The sequence below is a fragment of the Lissotriton vulgaris genome, unplaced genomic scaffold (genome assembly GCF_964263255.1).
Source record: "Lissotriton vulgaris unplaced genomic scaffold, aLisVul1.2 SCAFFOLD_2001, whole genome shotgun sequence".
Taxonomy (NCBI): domain Eukaryota; kingdom Metazoa; phylum Chordata; class Amphibia; order Caudata; family Salamandridae; genus Lissotriton; species Lissotriton vulgaris.
In genome coordinates this window covers 106,312-132,847 of record NW_028248739.1, presented here as the reverse complement: position 1 = coordinate 132,847, position 26,536 = coordinate 106,312, and the positions used below count along the sequence as shown (strand labels likewise).

Below are 26,536 nucleotides of genomic sequence, written 5' to 3'. Positions count from 1 at the left end.
CTGTATTGGACATGCCTGAATTGTATGTTTAAAAAGACACACCTGTTTAAGAATGAGCATGCTACTCTTAGGCTAGTGACCTGGATATTGTGCGCCAAATAATGTACGTCTCGATTAGCAGCAGAATATCACCTGCATGCTAACGTGATTTTGGAACGTCTTTAGAGGGACATCTGGAAGCAGGAAAAGAGAGAATCCTATCTGCCTTCTGACCTGCTTTACAGTAAAGAAGGCCTCTTTTCAATGTGGTTTTGCCTAACACTCGCTCTTTCCTGTTTCACCAAATTGTGTAATCCTGGGCAAATACTTTATTTCACCGGGCCTTCTTCTATTCATTATCACATATGAAAGCACATTCAAACTTGTGAGATCTGTATTGTGCGCTGTGCAAACATTTAGAATAAACTGTACTACGGTGAATTGCATTTGGCAGAGCAGATGTGTTGCAGTGTAAGACCAGTGGTGGCAACCGTTAAATTTTCCCAGTTGCTAAACGGAGCTTAGAAAGCATGTTATATTATTGTGAAAGAGAATTGTGCTGGCAGGATGTTGTTTTCCCTGCAGTCTTCCTGTGTATCGAGTCCAATCAGTCCCCACCTTCTCAGGCGCCTGACTAGTTATCAAACCCAAGGGCCCTGGCTGCCCATCCGAGATGAGAGGTGTGCAGCCACCTACAACCTGCTACTTATCTCTCAGCACTGTTGTTGGGACGGGAAGTCTCCTGCATGTCTCTGGAGAGAGTGCTTCCCTTGCCTTATGCTAATCTCCAGGCAAGTCACTCAAAAGCTACTGTATAGTTTCTAGATCCCTACATCAGTGAGCATGACAATCATACTTGTCCACTGAGGGTCTCCCTGTTTACATGGATTGAGACCCTAGAGCTTGGCTAGGAGGTCGAGGGGGCATGCCTAGTGCACCCCTATTTTTCAGAGAGTGGCTTCTGCCCTCTCTATTAAGGCTGTGATAGACTGACAGTGGTGGCAGCAATAAATCTATAGTCAGGAGGGGTGAGTCCCTAGGCACCCTCCTGACCAAGTCTGTGCAGTTTGCCATGCCTGTGGGACAGTTGCCTTTGTCTGACTGATGTATGTTTGAGAGCCCGTGGGTGTACTAGGGAAGAATTGTGATTTGAGCCAGTGTGAGGAATGCAAGCTGTTCTGCTGAACATCAAAGCTCCACCGTGCCCCTCCCTATTTCCTTCGAAAGGCCTGGTGGGCTGGGAGAGAAACTCGGCTCATATCTGGGTTTAGCTGCACTAACTCTGCAAAGAGGACCCGCGCCCATTGGTCAGGGCCTCCTGAGCTGGAGTTAATTAAAATTCCTCTCTAGAGAGCTGCACAGCCTGATACCAGGAGAACATGGGGGTGGACTGGGGCATGCTTTACCCATGCATTGAACACGCCATGAATGGTTTGTGATTGGAGGTGTATTCAGGATGTAAAAGTAGCAGACCCTCTGATTGGATCAGTCTATCAATCAGAGATGATAAAAGTCTGGCCTGAGTGGTCAGCTGTTGTTCAAGACTGGTCTATGACTGACGAGGCGGCCGCACCAGAGCCCTCTGAAGATAGCCAGGTGCGACCCGCAGTGTGAAGGCAGGAGATAAGACTCTGTTCACTGCGTCTGGGAGGAAGGCATTTTATTTATTTATTTATTTAATACATTTGTAGAGCGCTCTGTTACCCGGAGGTGTCCTGGCACTGGTTTGATTGAGCTAGGGTGAGTGAGTAGGATTAATGAGTGAAGAGCCAGGTCTTAAGTCCTCTTCTAAAAGCCATCAGGTCCTGAGATTGTCTGAGCACAAGTGGGAGTTTGTTCCAGTCCTCTGCCGCCCCAAGGGAGAAGCTCCTGCCTCCCCAGCAAGCTCTTTTAATTCTGGGGACAGTAACCAGAGCCAATTCTCCCGACCTCAGGGTTCGTGCTGGTTTATGCCAGCGAAAAAGCAGTTTCATGTATCTAGGGCCCATGTCATGTAGGGCTTTAAAGACATGAAAGGCATGAGCAACATTAGGGACCAGCTATTCTGTGAGGTTTGTAAGCAGTTTCATGTATCTAGGGCCCATGTCATGTAGGGCTTTAAAGACAAGAAAGGCATGAGCAACATTAGGGACGAGCTATTCTGTGAGGTTTGGGGGAGCCTGCACTTTGGACCAAGGAAATTACAAACAGCTGCCCAAGGTGTGGAAGGGAAGCTTACGGCACATCACCTAAGGTGTGGAAAGAAGCTTGCGGCACATCAAGAAAAGCTGGTGGAAAGAAGCTTGCAGCACATAAAGAGAGCCAGAGAGGAGGAAGCTTGATTCTAGTCTTTGAAGGTGAGATCAAATCCCCTCTAGGCTCCTCCCTTGAGCTGTGGGAGCCTGTAAAAGAAGTAACTGGGAATAGAGACCAGTGAAGCAGGCCCCCACCTTTCTTTTTGTGATCTCCGAGGGTATCAGGGTGAACTGGCACTCTGCCCAGCCACTACCCTCCTACAGCTAGCCAGTGGCTACTGGACTAGTGGAACTCCATCAAACTGTGCCAAGACATCAGGCACCTGTGATCAGATCCCTGACACCACTAGAGTGGTGTCCTCACTCACAACGGGAGGGCACTTCTGTTGCTTTGGGTGGGGGTTATGGGGCTGATCAAGAACATTTGACTTCTCATCATATGCTGAAACTATATCCTTTCAATCCCAAGATTGGTATCAAGGCTCTAGTGAATGAGAGCAGCCCTGTGTAACATGATCTGTAATATGCAATGCTTACTGTGTGTTTTCATGTTAATTGTGTTTTTATAGTGCTTGGCGTCTAGGCACTATAATACTGTTTGGGGTCAGAACTCTGTCCCAGAGGGTTGTAGAGACTTCTGTTTTTCACTGTTTATCCTAGTTTTATGTGTAGTATAATTATCTTGTTTGTATTAAAGTACTTTTCTTTTATAAAAAGTAAAGTACTGACTGGACATTGAGTTTATCAGCTGTTGGTACAGTTTACACTGTATTCTGAATGTCTAACCCCACCTCACCTCCTTGAGCAAGCCTTGGACTGCTCTGTCTCGCAACCCTGAGAGAGTCAAGTGCTGGAGAGGAGTACTGGTTATCCAGTTTTGGGTCCACTAGTACTGAGGCCCCAGGACACCAGTGAGAGAACACTCCAGTTGATGCGATTGGAGCGCAGTTATCCCTGAGTGCCCTGATGCCCAGGAAGCCGGGTCTAACATTGGTGGCAAGTGGGGAAGGATCACTAGACTTCAGGCTCAGTGGACACTGAAGCCAGTTGATAATTCCAGCAGATATCCATAAGCTATATGTAAAATGGCAGATAACATTGGAAAGGAATTGGAACGGCAGAACTTGACTGTGGAGCAATTAAAGCAAATGTGTGCTGAAAGGGGGTGGAAAGTCCCAAGGTCTAAGGACAGGGAGCACTTGATTAGCCACATGACGCAATGCTTTGAGCAAGAGGTCACTGTTGTGCAACAGTTGGAGAGCACTGTTACCACAAGCCTGCCAAGTCAGTCAGTCCGTGCGTCTCCTGTACCAGCCCCAAGGCATTCCCCAAGGCTTTACCCTCTGCTTTCCCCTAGGTATTCCCCTAGACCTGCCCCTAGACTTTCATCTCCCCCCCTATCTCCAGGGCTACCTTTCCCCCTACCCCAGGATTCGCCTCCTTAGGAGGGACTGAGCTAGCAGGGACCCTTAAACTTCAGCTGAAACTCCAGGAAGCTAAGGATTTAGCAGAGAAGAAAGTAAGAGAGTTTGAAAGGGAAAGCTAAGGATGGCCCGCCAGGCAGAAGAGGAGCAGCGAAGGGTCAGACAGGAAGAGTGGGCTTGGAAGGAGAAGGAGAGGGAAAGGGAGAGGCTGGAGAAAGAAAGGGAGAGACAGGAGAAAGAGAAGGAGAGGGAAAGGGAAAGGGAGATGCTGGAAAAAGAAAGGGAGAGACAGGAGAAAGAGAAGGATAGGGAATTGGAGAAAGAGCGGATAGCCCTGGAGAAAGAGAAGCTCAAGTTAGCAGCTGATAGAGGGCTTAGCTCTGTGGATGGTACATCCACTTCAAAGTCCCAGGGAAAGGAAAATACCACCAAGGTACCAAACGAATTGAAACACATGTATGTCCCTGGCACTGATATTCTCAGTTGGGTGCGTGCCTTTCATCTAGCATGTAAGGCTCAAGGTCTTAATGGTCAGTCCAAAGCAGTGACTTTACTAAGTCGCCTCCCTCGGGAAGGGACTGAAGTGATTGAAAGGATGCCTGTGAAAGACAGTCTAGCAATTGAATGAAGGTTGAGCGACTGCACTCCTTCCCTTTTCTTTATAATTACTCTTGATTTCCAGTTCATGTAATGAAATGCGTGCAAACAGTAACCGTGTTGCACCTCTGCATGGCTAGGTTTGAAAGAAATCTGATAGGCACAACTCTCCTGCACCCAACTGTCGCACTGCGTGCATGGAAATAATTCCTTTGTGACGTATTTCGTCCATGGATTCATTATTGTAATCTAGTTTGTCCATATTAATCAAAAATCTTGACTCTTGCATCTTCCTTAATTACACCATAACGGAGACAGCATGTTTGTACTTTGAATTCATTTATTCAGCATTTTCAAATACCAGACGCTGCCATTCAGGGCTTTAACGGAGGCATGTGCAAACAAACATGTTACAGCAGTGTATTGAAGGACATCAACGTGCTCCCAATGCATTTCGAATTATAAATTCTTCGTCAGGGGAATAACTGAAAATGAAATAAAGAAACAATTGAGCTTGCTGCCCGACCATTATGCTTATAACTGAAACTGCTAACTGTGCCTCTACCCTTAACCATACGAAACTAAGACACCATCTGTTGTTTATACTACGTTTAGCTCTCCCTCCGTGCTCAAACCCTCCCCTCTCCCTAAACATAAATCACAATTATGTTCAATGTTTTCAGCGCATCACGACTCTCTCCCAACAATACAATTCACACTAAACTACGGGTTACCCTCCTCCCCCATTTACCTTCTCTGTACCGCGATCGGCAACATGACCTCCTTTCACTTCCTTAATACAACCAATTCTTAATGTTTAGCCCTGCTAATCGTGCCGTTTTTAAAGGGGAAAGTCTCACACCTGTAACCCATCTCGCTGTTAACCACCACACCCTTCCTCGTTGTTTAAACATGAGCTGCATTTGTAATCTTCATCTCCCATAATACCCTGAAGCGTGATCAAAAATGTTATGCGTGCTCCGAGTAAAACAAACCCAATAAATCCTCCGGTGACATGAAAAGCATATTTCGGAATTAAAGAAAACTTGATCATTAGTCTTAAAAGTAAGTGTGCAAAAGACATTAAAAAACATTTAAATGACCTAAACTGTTCGAATAGCAAAGTTCAAATGTCCTCTCATACAAATATCAATTTTGTTCATCGTTGCATTCAAATCATTCCACTTTAGATGATAAATTCTCTGTCTCTGCGATGGTGTTTCCTTTTGAAGGTTTAAACTTAAATCCTGGGGTGCAAGCTCTGAGGTGATTATGTTGCAAAGCAATTGAATGAAGGTTGAGCGACTGCACTCCTTCCCTTTTCTTTATAATTACTCTTGATTTCCAGTTCATGTAATGAAATGCGTGCGAACAGTAACCATGTTGCACCTCTGCACGGCTAGGTTTGAAACAAATCTGATAGGCACAACTCTCCTGCACCCAACTGTCGCACTGCGTGCATGGAAATAATTCCTTTGTGACGTATTTCGTCCATGGATTCATTATTGTAATCTAGTTTGTCCATATTAATCAAAAATCTTCACTCTTGCATCTTCCTTAATTACACCATAACGGAGACAGCATGTTTGTACTTTGAATTCATTTATTCAGCATTTTCAAATACCAGACGCTGCCATTCAGGGCTTTAACGGAGGCATGTGCAAACAAACATGTTACAGCAGTGTATTGAATGACATCAACGTGCTCCCAATGCATTTCGAATTATAAATTCTTCGTCAGGGGAATAACTGAAAATGGAATAAAGAAACAATTGAGCTTGCTGCCCGACCATTATGCTTATAACTGAAACTGCTAACTGTGCCTCTACCCTTAACCATACGAAACTAAGACACCATCTGTTGTTTATACTACGTTTAGCTCTCCCTTCGTGCTCAAACCCTCCCCTCTCCCTAAACATAAATCACCATTATGTTTAATGTTTTCAGCGCATCACGACTCTCTCCCAACAAGAAATTACAGACAGCTGCCCAAGGTGTGGAAAGGAAGCTTGTGGCACATCACCCAAGGTGTGGGAAGAAGCTTGTGGCACATCAAGAAAAGCTGGTGGAAAGAAGCTTGCAGCACATGAAGAGAGCCAGAGAGGAGGAAGCTTAATTCTAGTCTTTGAAGGTGAGATCAAATCCCCTCTAGGCTCCTCCCTTGCGCTGTGGGAGCCTGTACAAGTAGTAACTGGGAATAGAGGCCAGTGAAACAGGTCCCCACCTTTCTTTTTGTGATCTCTGGGGGTGAACTGGCACTCTGTCCAGCCACTACCCTCCTACAGCTAGCCAATGGCTATTGGACTAGTGGGACTCCAGTAAACTGTGCTAAGACATCAGGCACCTGTGATCAGATCCCTGACCCCACTAGAGCGGTGTCCTCACTCACAACGGGAGGGCACTTCTGTTGCTTTGGGTGGGGGTTATGGGGCTGATCAAGAACATTTGACTTCACATCATTTGCTGAAACTTTATCCTTTCAATCCCAAGTTTGGTATCAAGGCTCTAGTGAATGAGAGCAGCCCTATGTAACATGATCTGTAATATGCAATGCTTACTGTGTGTTTTCATGTTAACTGTGTTTTTATAGTGCTTGGTGTTATAACACTGTTTGGGTTAGAACTCTGTCCCAGAGGGTTGTTAAAACTTCTGGTTTTCACTGTTTATCCTAGTTTTAAGTGTAGTATAATTATCTTGTGTGTATTAAAGTACTTTTCTTTAAAAAAAAGTAAAGCACTCACTGGACATTGAGTTTATCAGCTGGTGGTACGGTTTACACTGTATTCTGAATGTCTAACCCCACCTCACCTCCTTCAGTAAGCCTTGGACTGCTCTGTCTCGCTACCCTGAGAGAGTCAAGTGTTGGAGAGGAGTACTTGGTTATCCAGTTTTGGGTCCACTAGTACTGAGGCCCCAGGACACCAGTGAGGGAACACTCCAGATGATGCGATTGGAGTGCAGTTACCCCTGAGTGCCCTGGTGCCCAGGAAGCCAGGTCTAACAACTGTGTGCAGCTCACTTGCCAATCCTGATCAACAACCTTGGCGAAGATACTCGCTGGGCTTCTGTTGGCACAAGAAGTGAGAGTCCAGCAGAGCACACAAGAGTGAGAGCTATATTATCCTGGAGGGAATATTCATGTCTTTCAGAGTGTGCTTAAGGGGGTCAAAGACATCACATGACTTAGAGAGAAAAATGTGCTACAACTATTTGGTCTTTCTTCTTCAGGTAACCATATATAAAACTAACCATGATACACTTTAAATGAAGGATGTTCATAGATAATGCAAGTTAAATGTGTTTACCTTATGAAACCTCAACCGATAAATACAATCACTGTAGGTTGTGTGTGCAACTAAAGAGAAACATAGTTGAGCCCCCAGCTCCCTGATTCAAAAGGTGAGCTGCCCAGGGGGAGCGTTCCCTTATATGCCCTTCCCCCTTTTCCTCTTCTCTTTGTTCTTGGGTTGGGGAGGAGAGACCTTGCCTTGGCCTTTTCGCCCTGTGGCGATTTCCGGCGGCGCTGACCAGCGCAAACCGGCTCTGTTCCTTTTTGGGCTCAGGCGGCCATTACGGCGCCGGCCCTCGAGGCCCCCTTCGGGGGCGGCCTTTGCAATAGTCGTTTAAAAAAGCAGCTGTAGCTTAGTGACTTATTATTTCAAGGATTTTTCAACCTTTTACAAAAAAAATTAGAGCTTCTTATTGCTCAAAAGTGTGTAATTTCCGATGTTAATGTCTTTCTGTGCACTAATTGCTTGGTTTTACACATGCAACAGGAGTTTCATTTTTCTCAATTGGGTGCAATTTCTAATATTTATATGTTTCCTTCGTATTTAGTGCTTGATTTTGCTCGAGAGAAAGTGTCACTCATATAGTTGTTGAATGTCACTCATTATTACACTGAAATTATGAAAATGTCACTTGGAAGCTATGTGTATGCGGTGTATTTGTTTTTATAACTGGCCCTGAAAGGCACACACTTCACAGCTCAGCTGGTATCTGCCTTGGAATACCACCCGAAAACAATAAATCTGTGTTATCAGGAAGCTTCAAGTGATACAATCAATTAAGCCAAAACTGGCTTCCAAGCATCCTTTACAATTGTAGATGACTCAATTGCGCTCATCTACATGTATTTCAGGCAAGCCAGGTCCCCTGGTAAGAAGGCTTGTTTCTTGTTTATTTGTCTGCACCTCCCTTTGTTTCCTAAGTTAAGCATTTCAACTGACGGAATTAACCGTCCCGGGAGGTTTGCGTATTCATTAAAAGGGGAACTGCTTTTCTTAAATGTAAAAAGCATGTACGCATGGTGCCGCTAGGATCCCGCCCACTTCGACCACTGGTTTTGTGGTCCTATGTGTTCGGAATTGAATCGGTATTACTGGAAAGTCGCGACTATGGTTTTCCCCACGGTCAGTCTCGCGCCTGTGGACGTGATCAGCGAGGTGTATGGACATTGCCCCGAGTGGTGGAAGGCGGACATTGACCCCCTGGTATGCTATACCACCTGCTTTACCAGGCGTTGGCAGCTAGAAAGAACCTTGAACGTTACCCGCGCCCTTCCCCTGTCTGACGTCATTTCTGGGCGCAGGCGCACTGTAAACTAGGGCGGATACAGAATTACGAGCACAGTCTGACAGCTTTCTGTTGTCACTGTCGAGGATTCACCGTCCGGCCGAGTTTGCCGTGGCCATGCTGAGACCGGCACGAGAGACCCTCAGTCCAGGGGCCACCCGCCTGGGGGTGCTCCTGAGGCATCTCTCCCCAGTGCCGACCGACATTGTATCCTTTAGCTGCATTTAGGCGTGTGCTGCCCGCGTGCACGGGGGTAAGGTGGTGCCTACAACCAGGAGTAGAGAAACGCGGCCAAGGGGCAGTGTGGTGGTACTTTCTGGCGCTTCTGCTCCAAGTGGTTAACCGACGATTCACCTTGTTCCTTCTTCCAAGTGTGTGGGGTCATCTTTACAGGCATGACGGCGAGTGGCTTCTTGTCCACACAGCATAACGATACCGTATAACCACTTTACCCAGGGAGCGCTGGGGGCGGAAAAAACGTAGGCGCCCCTATCCCGTTCATTATCTATAACTTCTGTGTTGAAAAAAATGGAATGAGTAGGGGGAAGGGGAGATGGCAAGAAAAAGGAGGAGAGCCATGATATAACAAGCATCAACAAAGCCAATAGGTCTCGCCTATACAACAGCTATTGGCTTTGGCAATGTGTTCTTGACATGTTGTACATCAGTATGGCTGGTGTTCAGCATGGCAAAACATTAGTGGTGTGGAGTGTCTTAGAGTGGAGTGGGGCGGAGTAGTGTCGTAGACTGGATTTGTTGGAGTAGAGAGAGCAGAGTTCAGTGACAGAGTGTAGTAGAGTTCAGTGTCATAGAGTGGAGTGGGTTTGAGGGGATTGAGGTGGTGGGGTGGATTGGATTGAATAGAGTAAGTTAGATTTAGTGAAATGGGGTGGTCTGGATGGGGTGGATTGAATTGGGGTAAAGTGGATTGGATTGGGGTGGATTAGAGTGAGGTGGATTAGGGCGGGGGATGAATTAGAGTAGGGTGGTTTGGAGCGGGGTTAATTAAGTGGAGAGGGTTGTACTGGAGGAGGGTGGATTGGATTGGGGTGGGTGGACTAGAGTCTGGTGTATTGGACTGAAGTGGGGTGGAGGGGAGTGTGGTGGGCTGGATCAATTGGACTGAGTGGGTGGATTAGATTGCAGTGAATTGGGCTGGAGTGGGGTGGACTGGAGTGGGATGGACTTGACTGGAGTAGGATGGACCGGACTGGAGTAGAGTGGATTGGATTGACATGGGGTGGGGAGGATTTAAGTGGAGTAGATTGGATTGCATTGAGGTGGACTGTTGTGAGATGGGTTGGATTGAGTGGGGTTTATTGGATTTAGGTGGATTGAATCGGACTGGGGTGAAGAGGAGTTGGTCTAATGGCTAGGGCGGTCGACCTCGAATCAGGGGAACTGAGTTCGAGTCTCTGCAATGACGCTGAACATCCTGTGATTCTGGGCAAATCACTTAATCTTCCGGTGCCTAACAAAAATTAATGTGTCCTCATGTAATGCAACTGGTGCTATGTAAAATGATCGATTCTATAAAATAACTTGGCTTAAAGAAATCAGGAACTTGCTACAAAAACTGCATTTAGACCACTTATGGACTACTACTGACCCTTCAGCCTTTCCATTAAGGTGCTGTTGAAAAAAATGTATTGGGACAGTACACCAATCTGCTTTAATTTCCAATCAACCCTCTATGTTGACATCCCAGTATTTGGAGTTCAAACTAGCCCCAAACTGTGAACAGTACTGGGATCTGATTACAAAACCCTTGGACAGAAAGCTGTATTTTCAGTTCAGAGTTGGTTGTCTACCTCTAAATGCTTTTACTTTAAAATGGTCACCAAATAATGTTAACACATGTTGCTACTGCAATGTCCATGTTTAGGACATTCCACACTTTTTGTTTGTATGCCCCTTAGACGCTGCTCCAAGAAGTAGATGGCTAAAACCAGTGTGCAAGAATTTGGGGATAAGAAAATACCTAGAAGCACTAAGAATATTAAGATCAAACTGTGCCCCCAATCTTGCAATTGCCCTAGCCAAATATTTGGGTTGGGCCTGGATTATCCGCACCCGCACTTTAACTGCGACTAATCATGAATGATGAAAAGTATTTTGTTTTAAGCTAGACTTATTTTTTATGTATTAGGTATAGTGACCCTGTATTTTTTAAACTGTATAAATTCTTTTTAGAGGAAAGAATTCTCCAGCATCATGTATTTAATGCGTATCTTAAATCGATCTTAACTTAGTATAGTATTAGTTTATGTTTGGAATAGGGATAAAATGCTTTTATGACAATGCTGTCGAATAAAGTATTGAAACTTGAGTGGGGTTTATTGGATTGAGGTGGATTGAATCGGACTGGGGTGAAGAGGAGTTGGTCTAATGGCTAGGGCGGTCGACCTCGAATCTGGGGAACTTAGTTCGAGTCTCGGCAAAGACGCTGAACATCCTGTGATTCTGGGCAAATCACTTAATCTTCCGGTGCCTAACAAAAATGAATGTGTCCTCATGTAATGCAACTGGTGCTATGTAAAGCGCTCTGATACCCGATTCAGGTCAAGTTCGCGCTATATAAAACTCTGTAAAAAGAGGAAAAAAATTGGATTGGGGTGAATTGGATTGGAGTGCAGCAGGTTGGGGAGCGGCAGGTTGGGGAGCGGCAGGTTGGGGAGCGGCAGGTTGGGGAGCGGCAGATTGGAGTGCGGCGGATTGGAGTGTGCGGCGGATTGGAGTGTGCGGCGGATTGGAGTGTGCGGCGGATTGGAGTGTGCGGCGGATTGGAGTGTTCGGCGGATTGGAGTGTTCGGCGGATTGGAGTGTTCGGCGGATTGGAGTGTGCGGCGGATTGGAGTGTGCGGCGGATTGGAGTGTGCGGCGGATTGGAGTGCGGCGGATTGGAGTGCGGCAGATTGGAGTGCGGCACATTAGTTTGGACTGGAGCGGGGCACATTAGTTTGGACTGGAGCGGGGCACATTACTTAATCTTCCGGTGCCTAACAAAAATGAATGTGTCCTCATGTAATGCAACTGGTGCTATGTAAAGCGCTCTGATACCCGATTCAGGTCAAGTTCGCGCTATATAAAACTCTGTAAAAAAAGGAAAAAAATTGGATTGGGGTGAATTGGATTGGAGTGCGGCAGGTTGGGGAGCGGCAGGTTGGGGAGCGGCAGATTGGAGTGGGGCGGATTGGAGTGGGGCGGATTGGAGTGCGGCAGATTGGAGTGCGGCAGATTGGAGTGCAGCGGATTGGAGTGTGCGGCGGATTGGAGTGTGCGGCGGATTGGAGTGTGCGGCGGATTGGAGTGTGCGGCGGATTGGAGTGTGCGGCGGATTGGAGTGCGGCGGATTGGAGTGCGGCGGATTGGAGTGCGGCGGATTGGAGTGCGGCACATTAGTTTGGACTGGAGCGGGGCACATTAGTCTGGACTGGAGCGGGGCACATTAGTCTGGACTGGAGCGGGGCACATTAGTTTGTACTGGGAGTTTTGTATTGCAGTGGGGCATATTGTTTTGAATTGGAGTGGTGATCTTTACTTACATGTCTGGCAAACATCAGTCACACAACGCACGTGAAGCAATTTAAATTAAGAAAAAAGTCAAGTTAACATAACACAGAAAAGATGTGCAGAATCCACACTTCTTTTTTTTTTCATTGGAGTGGGGCATATTGTGTTGGATTGAAGCGGGGAGGGGGGAATTATGTGCAGAGCCCCAAATATTACACCTTATTAAATGAAATGCTTGTCCAATATTTTACGCTAGTTAATGAGTAATGCATCCTGTGGGCTATTTCATGTAACCAAGATGTCTTTCACTTCAGAAAAGAAAGAGCAAAATCGCACTTAATGTGAGCAACAACTTTGCGTTCTCTTCATTCACATGGTTCCTGTGCTCCAGGAGTATGATTTCTACCAGGACGCAGTGTAATTTTGGGCATCTCGCATAACAAGCCTAACTTGAAACGACAGAAAGTATATGTGGTTATGTCAACATAAAGAAAAATTCACATAGGTCCACTCCTGGGGTGTATGGATGGATTTGTGTAAGCTGCTATAGTTCTCAAGTCTGTGTTGCTGTTTAGTGTCTGAATTTCAATGTGTTGCTGTGGTTTCGGACCTGGAAGATCCTGCTATGGTTTTGGTGCTAGAGTGTGTTAGCCTGTAGTATCTGGGCGCTGGAGTGTTCTTCTGCGGTATTGAAGCTGGAGTCTACAGTTTGATATTATTTGTGGCGAACTATAGTAGTAATATCTAAGGTTGCGTGTGCTTCTTTATTGTGACCTGATGTTTGCAGTTATGCATTCTGAATATGAATGTGCAACTCAGTAGCTATGGTGTCTGAACTGATTTTCGTTATGTCTTTGCTGTTGAAAGTTATCTTGCTTGATCAGGGTTGACATTCTCTTCCTCATGACCACTGTTCAGTTTCCATCATTTCAGAGATGTGTTGCTACTTTTTTGACAAAGTCAGCTAACTCTAGAAAACACTTTTATAACAAAAACATTGTTGAGTGCCGTAATATCGTTTGAAAATTTAAAACAAGCATTTGCAATGCAATTGGTCTCACAGCATTAACCCTTTCCATGCTCATGACGAGCTCAGCTCGTCATGATGCACGGTTGAGCTGTGCTGGTGACGAGCTGAGCTCGTCATGAAAGAATGGAAATAATGAAAAGTCAGCACAGGAGGGGAAAACACCTAGCAGCCAAGGTGTTAAAGTTTGAGTTACTGGCATTGTAAATGACAATGCTTTGCATACATTTTTTTTAAATTTGCAATTGGTATATAAACATTGTTTGTGAATGGTTAGCTGTTGCTTATGCTAAGTTGGCAGTAATATAGAGTGCTAGTCTTGCTTGTTATAACCACTCACTCAAAGCTCAGACTTGGAGATACAAGCGAAAATAAACTAGACCCCCATCAACTGTATGGCACTGAAGGTCTATGTATCTAAACGTCTTGTATATCTCATTACACCTCTATATCCAGTCTAGCTCACTACCTGGATAGAGGCATACCAGAAATCATGAAATACTAACATTGTTACTAAACCACAACAACTAGTGGCTACTGTCTTAATCACCTTCCCAAAGGTGTAATTCCACCCCCCATAGAGAGCTTACTGTTAGTGGAAAGCAAAATAAAGTAGTAACATTGCCACCCAGCCTACCTGTCCGTCGTTGCCTCGAGACTGTCGTGAGTCTTGGGGGAGGCACCAAACCGAACAGGAGGCTCCTTTAAATAGATAGTGTGGGGGACTCTTATGTAATGTAAAAAATATTTGTAAAGCGCAACTAACACCTGGCGGTTTCTTGGAGCTCGAGCATGGGGAGACAGACAGTCCACAGGGCGAAGAGCGTTAATTGTAAGCATTACAGAACAAGTGAGTTTTAAGGAGGGACCTGAAACGGGTGTAGGGGGAAGCAAGTCTTATGCTACCACCACTTGTTTACTATGCCGAATCGGAACAATCCTTACTTAGCAATGGATCAACCTATACCAGCATGGATCAAGGCCACGGAAATCCAAGAAGATAGGATGGTCTCTTCATGTTTGTACTCTTAGGTTACTCGAGCAACACTCGGTGCTAGCCACCACTCCGCGCCCGTATTTAGAACTACAAAGTGACGTCAGCAATATGGCGTCTGTAGTCTTTGTACAGAAGCAACGTGCGGCATGTGTATCTAGGAAAATTCAAAAGGGGAGACAACTTGAGCCCAAAAAGTCTCTGTCAGTCAAAACCGCACCTCCGCAAACGAGTGTAGGGATTTAAAATCCGAATGCTCCCCAGATGCGCCGCAATGTCCTGACGTGTGATGAACTACAAAATGACGTCATAGCTTAGACGTTTGTAGTTCGCACTCCGGAAGCCCGCGCACGCGCCCACGGATGGCCAGAGAAGCAGTACTGGTGACACGGGGCTCCCATGCCCAAGGGAGAGCCCCGCGCAGTCTGCAGAAGTCCACAAAGGCGGTAAGTGGGGCTTAGTTGGAGGGGGAGAGAGGGTGCGCTTGTGTGTGTGTGTGCAGCGGCGGCGTGTGTGGCGGCGGGGGGAGGTCTCTGTATGTGTGTGTGCGTGCGTGTGTGTGTGTCTCTGTTTGTGCGCATGTGTGCAGGGGGAGGTGTGGCTGTGTGGCAGCTTTCCAGGAGAGGAGACAGGAGCTGGCCACAGCGAGCGTGTTCGCGTGGCCCGCTCAATTCCGAGCGTGCGGTCAGCTCCTGTCCCCTCTCCTGAAAAGAAGACTCCATAACAATAGGTCTCTGGCGAGACCGCTCTTCGCGCGGTTCAACGCCACAAGACCTAAAAAGCAGTGAACATATGTTTTTTAGGTCTTGCCCCCATAGCTTTTAACTGTCTGTTGTTGAAGACCAATTGTGTACAATGCCATTACTGACATTTGGCTTTGGGCTAGACTAAAGCTTATCATTAGTTCACTTTCTCATCAACCTAATTTGCTTGCTTTTCAATCAATAGCTAGTTCCTGTGTTTGCCCCGTCCGGGAAGCATTGCTTCTTTTCCACAATTTTCACTGGATAACTTGTAACCTTCAACTGCTCACATCAGGAAACTACTGTTTGAGCTCTTCATTGGAGTGAATGTATTTTCTTGCTGTATCTGTGTGCTGCTTCCCCATTCACCTCCCTAACCCCCACCCTTTGTATTCTTCCCACTCCTTCCAGCTCATCTCTAAAGGCAGAGCAGCAGGCATTTTTTTGCCAGATTTTACTACAGAGCATATTTTATCAGGTTGGTTTGCCAGGTACCCTTTTATTTATTTATATATAAGGTTTTGTATAGCACGAGCATGACACTGGTGGGTATCAGAGCGCCTTACAGTACAATTTTTGGATACATGAGCAGGTCGAGGAGGTAATATACAAACATTCGGTTTAAGAGGTAGACCGGGATAGACAAGATAATATATCTTGATAAGAGTAAAGTATGATTTTAAAGTCTTAGGATGTGTATTTGTTCATTAGAACCATTTTCACTTCCTTTTTGAAGGAGGATGAGGAAGAAATTCTGTGTGCAAGCAGTTCCATATCTTCGTTGCGATGCCTTAGAAGGCTCTGCAGCACGCTGTCTTTTTGTGGAAGGTCTGTGGTTTCAGTAGTAGTGAGCTTGCGCTTCTCGAATATCTGAAGCCTCCCTACAGCTCTAGCTTTTGTGCTAAGTAACTGAGGGTTTTCAGATAAAAGGCTTTGAGTCATGGAGGCGATCTTTAGTTGTATTCTTGCCTCATACGGTAGCCGGTTCAAGGCTTTTAAGGTCGGAGCAATTTGGTTATTTCTTTTTGTCCCAGAGACCAACCTGGACGCGGCGTTAAGAGATGCCCTCATCTGGGCCAGCATGTATTTGGGAAGTCCCCATAGAGTGGTGCTTCCATAATCCAATCTTGGCAACACAAGGGCTCGTACCACCATTTTTAAGTCGACCTGTAGGAGAGAGGGGTTAAGATTCCTTAGGATACTCATTTGGTGATTAGCTCCTTTGGTGGCATTACTGATATGCGCCTGCATATTCAAGTGTTTGTCAAAGGTAATTCCCAAGGATTTAGCGGAGTCAATGATGTGGGGAGACCAGTTAAAGGTTGTTAGATGCTTCAGCCAGAGGTCTATCTTGAGTGTGTGATTCGGGGGAGAGGCGAGGAGAAATTCTGTTTTGGTGGTTTAGAGCATGAGGTGGTTGTCAATGAGCCAACTTTGAGTATTATGCAGAATAGTGTTGAGGGAGATGAAGTCATCTGGTGAGGAGATTTTCATATACAATTGTGTGTCATCTGCATACATGTAATATAGAATGTGCGCAGAGTTCAAAGTGTTTGCCAGGGGTTCCCTGAGTAATTTGAAAAGAATGGGTGATAGTGCAGAACCCTGTAGAACCCCTAGGGTGACCATGGAGGATTTAGAAAGGGATTTCTTCATCTTGATTGTTTGGGTTCTTTTTTTTTGGGAATGGGGTAAACCATTGTAGCACAGGACCAGATAGACCCATCCTTCGTTCCAGTAGGTTGTCATGTTTAACCTTGTCGAAAGCGGAGGATAAGTCAAGAAGTATCAAAAGACATGATTAATTATGGTCTAGAATTTTTAATATGGCGTCCATGATGTAGGTGAGTGCTTATTCAGTTCTGTGTCCTTGACGGAAGCCGGATTGGTGTTGATATAGGAGGTTGAAGTTTTCAATGTGGTTGCATAGTTGAATTTGCCATTTGGTATGGAGTACATGCTAAAAAAGGATGTGGAGGGACAAAAACTTGCACAAGCCCACAACCCTTTGGTAAATAATTTTTTTTATCAGCAGTGTGTGTTCCTATGAGTACTCTAAAGCCTCATAAGATGATCAAAGGTCCCACAAGATCTCCTGCAGGATCATCAAACCATCATAAGGATTGTGAGATGAGCCAAACTCCTGTGATTTTCTGTATGAGTACAGAGAAAGTATGGCACTTGAGTATAAAATCCCCACCAATACTTGACATGCACTCTTCAAGAACATCTAACGCCCTAAGTAGGAAACCGGGTACTAGGTCTAACTCTGGTGCATTCAGGGGTAGCATTACTTACTGCATCTTGGTCCTTCTGCTTCAGCATATTCTTGAGATTTGTCACTTCCTGGTCTCACATTTTGGAATCAACATATGGGTTTCATATCTTGGTCCATGTCCTTATTCTGCTTCCCAGCTCCTGCAAAACAAAGATAAAGAGAAGATGAGAAAGACAAGTCAAGAGAAAAAATGTATAGCCTGGAGCTGAGACTCATTCAGGGTACAGCACAGGCCCTGGATTCAGTTAAAGACACAGCATGGACTTTAGACAAGGTAGACGCACAGAATAAAACTCACTCTGAATACCATTTGCCTGTTGAGCATTCTGTAGTCTAGTACATCAACCTTCAGGAAGGACTGGTGACAGGACAATTGGCATAAAAATAGGACTAGTATAGGTAGGTTAGGATTTAGAAACACAGCCTCAAGCAAAGATCTGTTCTAGTCCACATTCTCATTTGCTGCACTAATGAACTTAGTTCATGTTATAGCCAGGTGTTGGCCCAGGGATGGACAAGCTAGTGCAGGTCAAGGCAATAGTATGGTGCTCGGTTTGTGGGTATATATACATCAGCCTGTAAATTCTACGATAACCCAGAAGATTATGTTACACAGGTAGATTAATGTTGAGTCAAAACCGAAGAGCCCAGTACCCAGCCTTGAGATACACGAACAAGTAAGGTGGTAATTGTTGTAGTGTACATTGTCATTAGTAGAGGGAGAGTGGTTAGAGATGAAACAGAAGAGCCATTGTAGTGTTGTGTTGCATTGCACTGATTTATGCTTTCAAAATATTCTTGTGGAGCTCTCGTGCATTAAATGGTATTGTGGCTCTAGGGATGAGAAAAGAACACTTCAAGACAAAAAGATGAAAGAGAACTAGAAAAGACACAAAGGACTAAAAAAGAACAAATGGCCCTTAACCAAAGAGGAAGAGAATTCCAAATGGCTGGAGTGATAACGGAGAGTTGGTGACCACCAATCGAAGATTTGAATAATCTAGGGTTGTTCAGTAAAACAGCGGAAGCTGCCATCCCAGGATCCCTTGGGGGCAGGGATAGTAAGCATGGTAAAGTTGTCAGTGCCACACATGGCAGTGTGGTCAAGAAGAACAACAGTAGTAGATGTTGGAGGTTAAAATGAGTTGGTTAAATGCCAATGGGGCTATTAACAAAGGTGACTTACATGTGAGTAATTTACACATGTCATTTTCCTCTTACACTTTAGAGTAACTTTTCTACATTTGTCTAGATAAAAGATCAGAGTGTAGAGTTACTGAAAAGTGTAGACTTGTACATTTCCACCTCCTGAAACAGGGAGTGGAACCAAATTCATGAGTGTAATTTACTGCTGCCAAAAAGAAACCGAAGTCCAGCACCACAGATGGCCAACCACTGGTACTGCAAAACCTCCCCTTTGTACTTAGCACGCTGTTGGCTGCATTTTTGCTTTTTTAAATTGCCTCATCTGTAATTAAAGTTAAAAAATGTTGCATTATCTTGCAGAATTCTGGGGGCATTGTTATTTGGAATTTGGGGTGTCACAATTCAGGCAAGCAGGCAGAGGCACCTCTCTGGTCCACCACGGTCCATACACATGACCGCTTGATAGAGGAAGCCTAAACCAAGAGGGACACGCACAAGTGCGATTTTGGGTGGTTAGCGCTCTAGTGCTCCGAGGCCTTCTGGACATAAATTTCACTGCGGTCGCTGGCGCGCCTAAGGCAAGCCAGTCTGCACCTGTCCGCGCCTGGACGCTGACAACTGGCAGAAAATTCTGCCCTTTTATCTAGCGACACCATGCCTACCTTAACCTATTCAAGAGAAAAGCTGATGGAAGTTAGGACTAATATTACTAGGCCGGAATGCGAAGGCCGTCTCTGTTTGGAGAATGGAGGTCACACTAGTTGCTGTCCCCATTGTAACTGGTCAATAGTCCAGTCTCTAAAAAGATTAAGCCCTCACAGCTGTCCCCCTGCAGGACAGCAAAATATCATGAAATCAGCTTCTAGGAAAGGAATACAGAAAGAGAAGGGGCAAGACTATTTTTCAAGGCCTGTACATCAACGCAAGGTCAAAACCCAAACATGCCACAGAAGTCTGGGATCTTTTATATGATCAGAAACCAGAAATCTGTTTCTTCACAGAGACATGTTTACATTCACATTCTACTCCCTCTGTAGCTATTGCATTTCCGGCAGAATATACGGTAGCAAGACTGGATAGAACAGGCAAGAGGGGAGGAGGACATTTAGATTAGAGACCTTTGCAACTATCACCATGGAGCAAGTCCTACCACTAATGGCACATATGAAGTCAGGATCCCCATCAGATATGGCGCCCCCTACTCCATCTTTGAACTGGCGGTGGAGTTAGCAAACTCAATCAGGGAAATCTGTAATATGTCATTAGAGACCCCCTCCTTCCCATCGAAATGAAAGAAGGTGTACATCAAACCATTGCCCAAGAAACCATCAGCAGATTGCGCTGATTTACAAAATTACATACCCATCTCTCTTCTCACGGGTTGCTCAAAATTAATGGAGTCCTTGGTCAACCGTCAACTATCAGACTATCTGGAACATCATAATCTTCTTGACCCTTCGCAGTCGGGCTTCCGTGCAGGATATAGCACCGAGTCTGCCTTAACGGAGGTAACCAACTCGATTAGGTCTCTGCTAGATGAGGGAACGCCCACAATGCTAGTCCTTTTGGATCTGTCGGCAGCCTTCGATACCATCTCTCACAAACACCTTTTGGATAAACTGCGGGAGATTGGTGTCAGAGGGATGGCACTTGGATGGCTGCAGAATTTTCTATCAGACAGATCGCAATGTGTACAACTGGACTCCTTTGTATCTCAGTCAACAATTGTGGATAAGGGGGTACCACAGGGCTCCATTTTAAGCCCCACCATGTTCAATATCTATGTGTCATCTCTGGCCACCATTATTAGGCCACCATTATTAGATAGTGCGGGTTTCAACCATCTCCTATGCGGACGACACTCGGGTGATAGTCCCCATTGAGAAGGACCCCGGGGTGGCCAGAGAAAGATTTAAGATCTGTATGCCAAAAATAGCCACATGGATGAGAAAGAACTTCCTACAGCTTAACTCCAACAAAACTGAGATCTTGTTGTTTGGGAAAGCTGAGGATTTATGGATGGAGGGATGGTGGCCGACGGAACTAGGAGAAGCTCCTACCCCCAAAAAATGGGCAAAAAACTTGGGTGTCACAATGAATAACAACCTCTCTATGGAGGATCATGCGAAGATCCTATCAGGCAAGTGCTTTGGACTGATGCGCATGCTAAAAAGGATTGTCCCCTGGATTCCCCTTTCCACCAGAAGGGTCCTAATACAGGCACTTCTAGTCAGTAGACTTGATTACGGAAACGCTCTACTGGTAGGGCTTTCGAGGCTGCAAATGGTGCAAAACACGGAGGCACGTTTAGCATTGAATAAGCCAGCACAAGCTCCTTTCCTTCCATTGTTGAGAGAGTTGCATTGGCTCCCTATAAAGAAAAGAGCAGTTTTCAAACTTCTATGCCTAGTGTTTAAAGCTCTACACAGGCTAGGGCCAAAATACTTAACCAAGAAATTGGAATGGTATACTCTGGCCCGTCAGTTAAGATCTAGTGTCCGAAACATTCTCCATAACTCAGAGAATTAAGAAAATGAAAATCGGAGGCCGTGACTTTTCCTACCTATCCCCTAAGTACTGGAATTTGCTGCCAGAGGACCTTCGAGCATGTCCCACCCTGGCTCTCTTTAAAAAACTGCTTAAAAGCTGGCTATATTAATAAGCATCCCATACAATAGGTGGCCTGCTCCTTGGGCGTCGAGAGATCCCCTTGGGGATGATTTGTGCGCCATATAAAAGATAAATAATAATAATAATGGAGGTAGGGACTTAAAATCATACCCCACAGGAAATGATGTCAATTTATTTAAAATAGTTAAAAATATATATAATTTAATATTGTAGTAAAAGTAGTTGGCCATGTGTGGTCCTGCACTTACTCTGAGCTGGAGTAATTTGCTAATGTTTGGGTCCCTTTTCGGCTGTAGTGACTTTAGAAGCGCAGTTTGTGAATAGCTCTGGGCGTACTCTTTTGTGGCTGGGAGCACATTTCACTATGAACTCCTTTCTAATCCTTACACCTTTCTAGGCCTTCCCCTCTGCCACTCTCATACTTACTAATAAAAACGAATGTTTTATTTTGTGGCGACTCCGCAGTCGGAGCATAGATCTATGTACAGAAAAAGATGGCGGAGCTGGATGTGGAATCTCTCCACATGTAAGGCTGTGGATAGCATTTTATAGTATGTTATGTACTATTGTATTACTACTAAACATACTACAAAATGCATTTTGTGAATAGGCCCCCAGGTGTTCAACGGTGTAAAGACAAAAAGAAGTAGAGATAGTTGGTGGTAGTTGAAAGAGAGGGATTAACAATGGACTTCTTTACTAGAATAGGAATAGAGTGATAGCAGACATGAAACATTCTAGTTTGATGCCAACTTGGCAAGAGTTAATGAAGAGAAGTATGCTCAGCAGGACATTAAAAGAGAGCGCTAGACGTTACATTATTCTAGGATAAAAATGAGAGATGTGCACAGTGTATTTAAAGTCCGGAGTATAATCTTTATTAGAGGGATCGATATTTGCACCGTTGGAGATGAGTGGAGGTGGTAAATAGGAGGGAAGGAGGTCTTGCAGAGATGGCTGAGTAGGTTTCTCATAGTGATGATTTTAGAGTAAAAATAGTGTGAGAGCTTATTGGTTGAATTTTGAGGGGGAAGGTAAGTTTTATTTTTGCTAATTTGGTAGAGGTTAGCACATTGAGGGTCAGATCAATTTCAAAAGTCGGGTTCTTCTGGGTGTGGAATGTATGCCACCACTGTATGAATGTTAAGTGGTGGGAGTAGAGTCAACGGTTGTATGACAATATATTGAAAGCAAAAATATTGAGTGGAATATCAAGTGACACAAATATCGTGCCAAGAATGTCTCAAAAATATGTTGTTTCCATATTTTAAATAAAAATGACAAAAATATAATGGAACAGAATATGGATCAAAAACCGGCAAGAATATCTTATTATTATTTTTTTTAAATTAAAAATATAGACTGTAAAGTAATTAATGTAACTTTTTTTATTTGTCAACAAAAAATCAATATACATAAGTAGTTCTAATCAATACTTAAATATTTTAATTGTAGATCTAATTATACATGCGTGTATGTGGTGTGCACACAAAGTATTAAAAAAAGCAATTTTTTTAAACACATTTAATATAAAATATTTACACTGACCAACATTTTTAAATAACCTATATATATATATATATAAAAAATTATCCCTGTGGATGTATGCGGAGGGATGCGGGACACCGAGACAAGCCACCTGGTGTTTGTCAGCCATTCACTGTATGGGCTATCACTATGGACTCGATGTACCAGCATGCCCCTGGTCTCAACATCTTCACAGGAGGCACTGCAGCTGAGAGCAGAGGCGGGGAGTAATCATCAACTTAAAAGGCGTAGCCAGAGATTGCTAAGGACACTGCAAGTATCCCCAGGTGCGAGGCCTAAGAGGAAACGGGAGCCTGCACTGAAGAAAGCTAACATACTCGCTAGAAACGCGTCTGCCTGGCGTTGCCTGGACTGTGCTTTATTTATATGTTTTGCACAATAAATCCTGGTGGGAAGTCAGAACATGTCGGGCTCATTCTTATTTGAGTGGGCGTTGAGTTCTATAGTATACCAAGGACGCCTTCAAAAACGCCATCCGCATTCACCACCAACTGATCCGGTCAGCCAAGAAAGCCTCATTCAAAGACAGACTAGACAACAACGCCCATAACAGCAAGGAATTATTCAACATCGTCAAAGAGTTTACCAACCCCACTGCCAACTCCAACGACATCACCCCATCTCAAACCCTCTGCGACTCCTTAGCTTCTTTCTTCCACGACAAAATCTCAGACATCCACAACAGCTTCGACAACCTACCTGTAGACCAACCCACTCAACGTTCTACTGATCCTTCACCACCCCTGAACACCCTCAATAACTGGAACCCAATCTCCACTGATGACACCATCCGCCTGATGAACTCCATCCACTCAGGATCCCCCACAGACCCATGCCCGCACCACATCTTCAACATGGCAGACTCCATCATCGCACCCTACCTCCGAGACGTCATCAACTCCTCCCTCAACTCAGCCATCTTCCCGGAAAGCTGGAAACACGCCGAACTCAGCGCCCTTCTGAAAAAACCCACAGCTGACCCCACCGAACTCAAAAACTACCGCCCCATCTCGCTCCTTCGATTCCCAGCCAAAGTCATCGAGAAAGCAGTCAACAACCAGCTCGCCGCCTTCCTCGAAACCAATAAAGCCCTTGACTCCTCTCAATCCGGCTTCAGAGCCAAACACAGCACTGAGACCGCACTCATTGCTGCAACGGACGACATCCGAACACTGCTGGACAATGGAGACACAGTCGCCCTCATCCTCCTTGACCTCTCCGCAGCCTTTGACACAGTATGTCATAGCACCTTACTACAACGCCTCAAAAACATTGGAATCCAAGGAAAAGCACTGGACTGGATCACCTCGTTCCTCGCCGGAAGGACTCAGAGAGTCCGCCTCCCACCATTCAAGTCAGAGGCCTCTGAAATCATCTGTGGCGTCCCACAAGGATCCTCTCTCAGTCCTACCCTCTTCAACGTATACATGAGCCCCCTCGCGACCATCGCCCGCCAACACAACCTCAACATCATCTCCTACGCCGACGACACCCAACTGATCCTCTCACTCACCAAAGACCCTAACACCGCCAAAACCAACCTACATAAAGGAATGAAAGAAGTAGCAGAGTGGATGAAGCTCAGCCGTCTGAAACTGAACTCAGACAAAACAGAAGTCCTTATCTTAGGAACCACCCCCTCCGCCTGGGATGACTCTTGGTGGCCAGCGGCCCTTGGAAAAGCGCCCATCCCGACGGACCACGCACGGAACCTGGGCGTCATCCTAGACTCCTCACTCTCGATGACCAGACAAGTCAACGCCGTTTCATCATCCTGCTTCAACATTCTTCGCATGCTCAAAAAAACATTTCGCTGGATCCCCACTGAAACCAGAAAAACGGTCACCCACGCACTGGTTACAAGCCGCCTGGACTACGGAAACACCCTATACGCCGGAACCACCGCAAAACTTCAGAAAAAACTACAACGCATCCAGAACGCATCAGCTAGACTCATTCTTGACATCCCGCGTAAAGACCACATCTCCAATCACCTGAAAGACCTCCACTGGCTCCCTATCAATAAGAGAATAACTTTCCGCCTCCTCACCCACACACACAAAGCACTCTATGAACTTGGTCCCGAATGCCTCAACACACGAGTTTCCTTCTACACCCCCCCCACCCCCCCCCCCCCCCGCCAGCTTCGCTCTTCCAACCAAGCCCTTGCCGCTGTTCCTCGCATAAACAAAACCACCATGGGAGGTAAATCATTCTCCTACCTAGCGGCCAAAACCTGGAATTCACTTCCCATTCACTTACGACTCACCCAAAACCACCTAGCATTCAGAAAACAGCTTAAAACCTGGATATTTGACAAATAATCTCCCTTCCCCTCCTCAAGCGCCCTGAGACCCTCTGGGTATATAGCGCGCTATATACATTTTGACTTGACTTGACTTCACTGGTTAACCGGCATGCCCTCCTGATCTGGCATGAAGCGCAAAGCGTGTCTGCAGGGGCCCCACCAGGTACTGTGAAAAATTATCCTTGTGGACGTATGCGGAGGGATGCGGGACACCGAGACAAGCCACCTGGCGTTTGTCAGCCATTCACTGTATGGGCTGTAGGATATTTATATATATCCTACTGGCAGTCTCATCAGTAGGTAGTTATAGTTAGGACCTACTTGCCATAGGAAATCCACAACAATCTATTTGGAATAACTTTGGCGCTGGTGGACGAATCTTTGCGAATTTCTCCAAGAAAATGGCCTGCTCCGCTCCTTCCCTGAAAGTTTGGGGGTGATTCATCAAGTGGGGGCTGAGAAAGGGGGGTCCCAAAACATGTTTTCCCCATGCAATTTTCTATAGGGACCTTTAGCCAGGGCTACAGCCTGAACGGCTGAACGGTATTACACCAAAATTGGCAGAGAGGTAGAGTTTGGTTCGCAGATTGTGCTTTTTGTTAAATGGTGTAAATCCGCTCAGTAGTTCCTGAGAAAATCAAAAGTAAAATCATAGTGATATCTAGAGACGAAGTTCAGTACTCTGTGCTGTACTCTGTACCTTCCAGAGCATGAGCTGCATGCTGATTGGCTGTCAACTGTCTGTCAACACTCCAAACCAGGAAGTGTTGGTAGCCATCTTGTGCCTCGGTAGAACCGAGGCACAAGAAAGCAGTGAAACAAACATGGAAAACACCCAAAGGGGGCAGGGTAGAAACACCCTGACCCCCTAGGCCTGCTCAGGGGATCCCACAAGGACTCCCAAGGCCAAAAAAAAAGTATTATTTTTAATCGCAGGGTACTCTGTACTGTACTCTGTACCATACTCTGTACCTTTCCGAGCACGAGCTGCATGGTCATTGACTGTCAACTGTCTGTCAACACTCCAAACCAGGAAGTGTTGGCAGCCATCTTGTGCCTCGGTAGAACCGAGGCACAAGAAAGCGGTGAAACTAACGTGCAAAACACGCAAAGGGGGCAGGGTAGAAACACCCTAACCCCCTAGGCCTGCTCAGGGGGTCCCACAAGGACTTCACTTGATGTCATCAGTGATGTCATGAGTGATGTCACTGACCATGTCATGAGTGATGTAATATGTGACGTCATCAGCAGTTTCAACATGGTTTCTATCCTCATCAAATATGCAGAGATCAGTAGGATAGAGATTTTAAAAAAGATTGAGAAATCGAAGCATTACTGGAGGCACATGAAGAAAAAGACCTAATTAAAAAGGGCAGAGAGGAGATTAATGCCAATTTGAAAAAGCTTAAGGACACAATAAAAGTTCGGAAAATATTTTAAATTCGCCTGAGACGACGTCATTACGAGACAGGAAGAGTCTTCACGTTCTCGAGGAAATTTGACACGGTGAAACGGCAGGCACTTACCTCAAAAACCTCTG

At 45.4% G+C, this 26,536-nt stretch overlaps 1 protein-coding gene across 1 annotated transcript in view; it reads left to right on the top strand.

Moving 5' to 3' along the window:
- Nucleotides 1-8,818: 8,818 nt before the first annotated feature.
- Nucleotides 8,819-26,536, top strand: part of LOC147663839 (phytanoyl-CoA dioxygenase, peroxisomal-like) — a gene marked incomplete at its 3' end in the record, with an annotated part of 121,622 nt that continues 103,904 nt past the window's right edge. The window contains exon 1 of the mRNA XM_086950163.1: nt 8,819-9,015. Within this exon, the coding sequence (XP_086806289.1) occupies nt 8,926-9,015 (90 nt within the window). The remainder of the gene's footprint in view (nt 9,016-26,536) is intronic.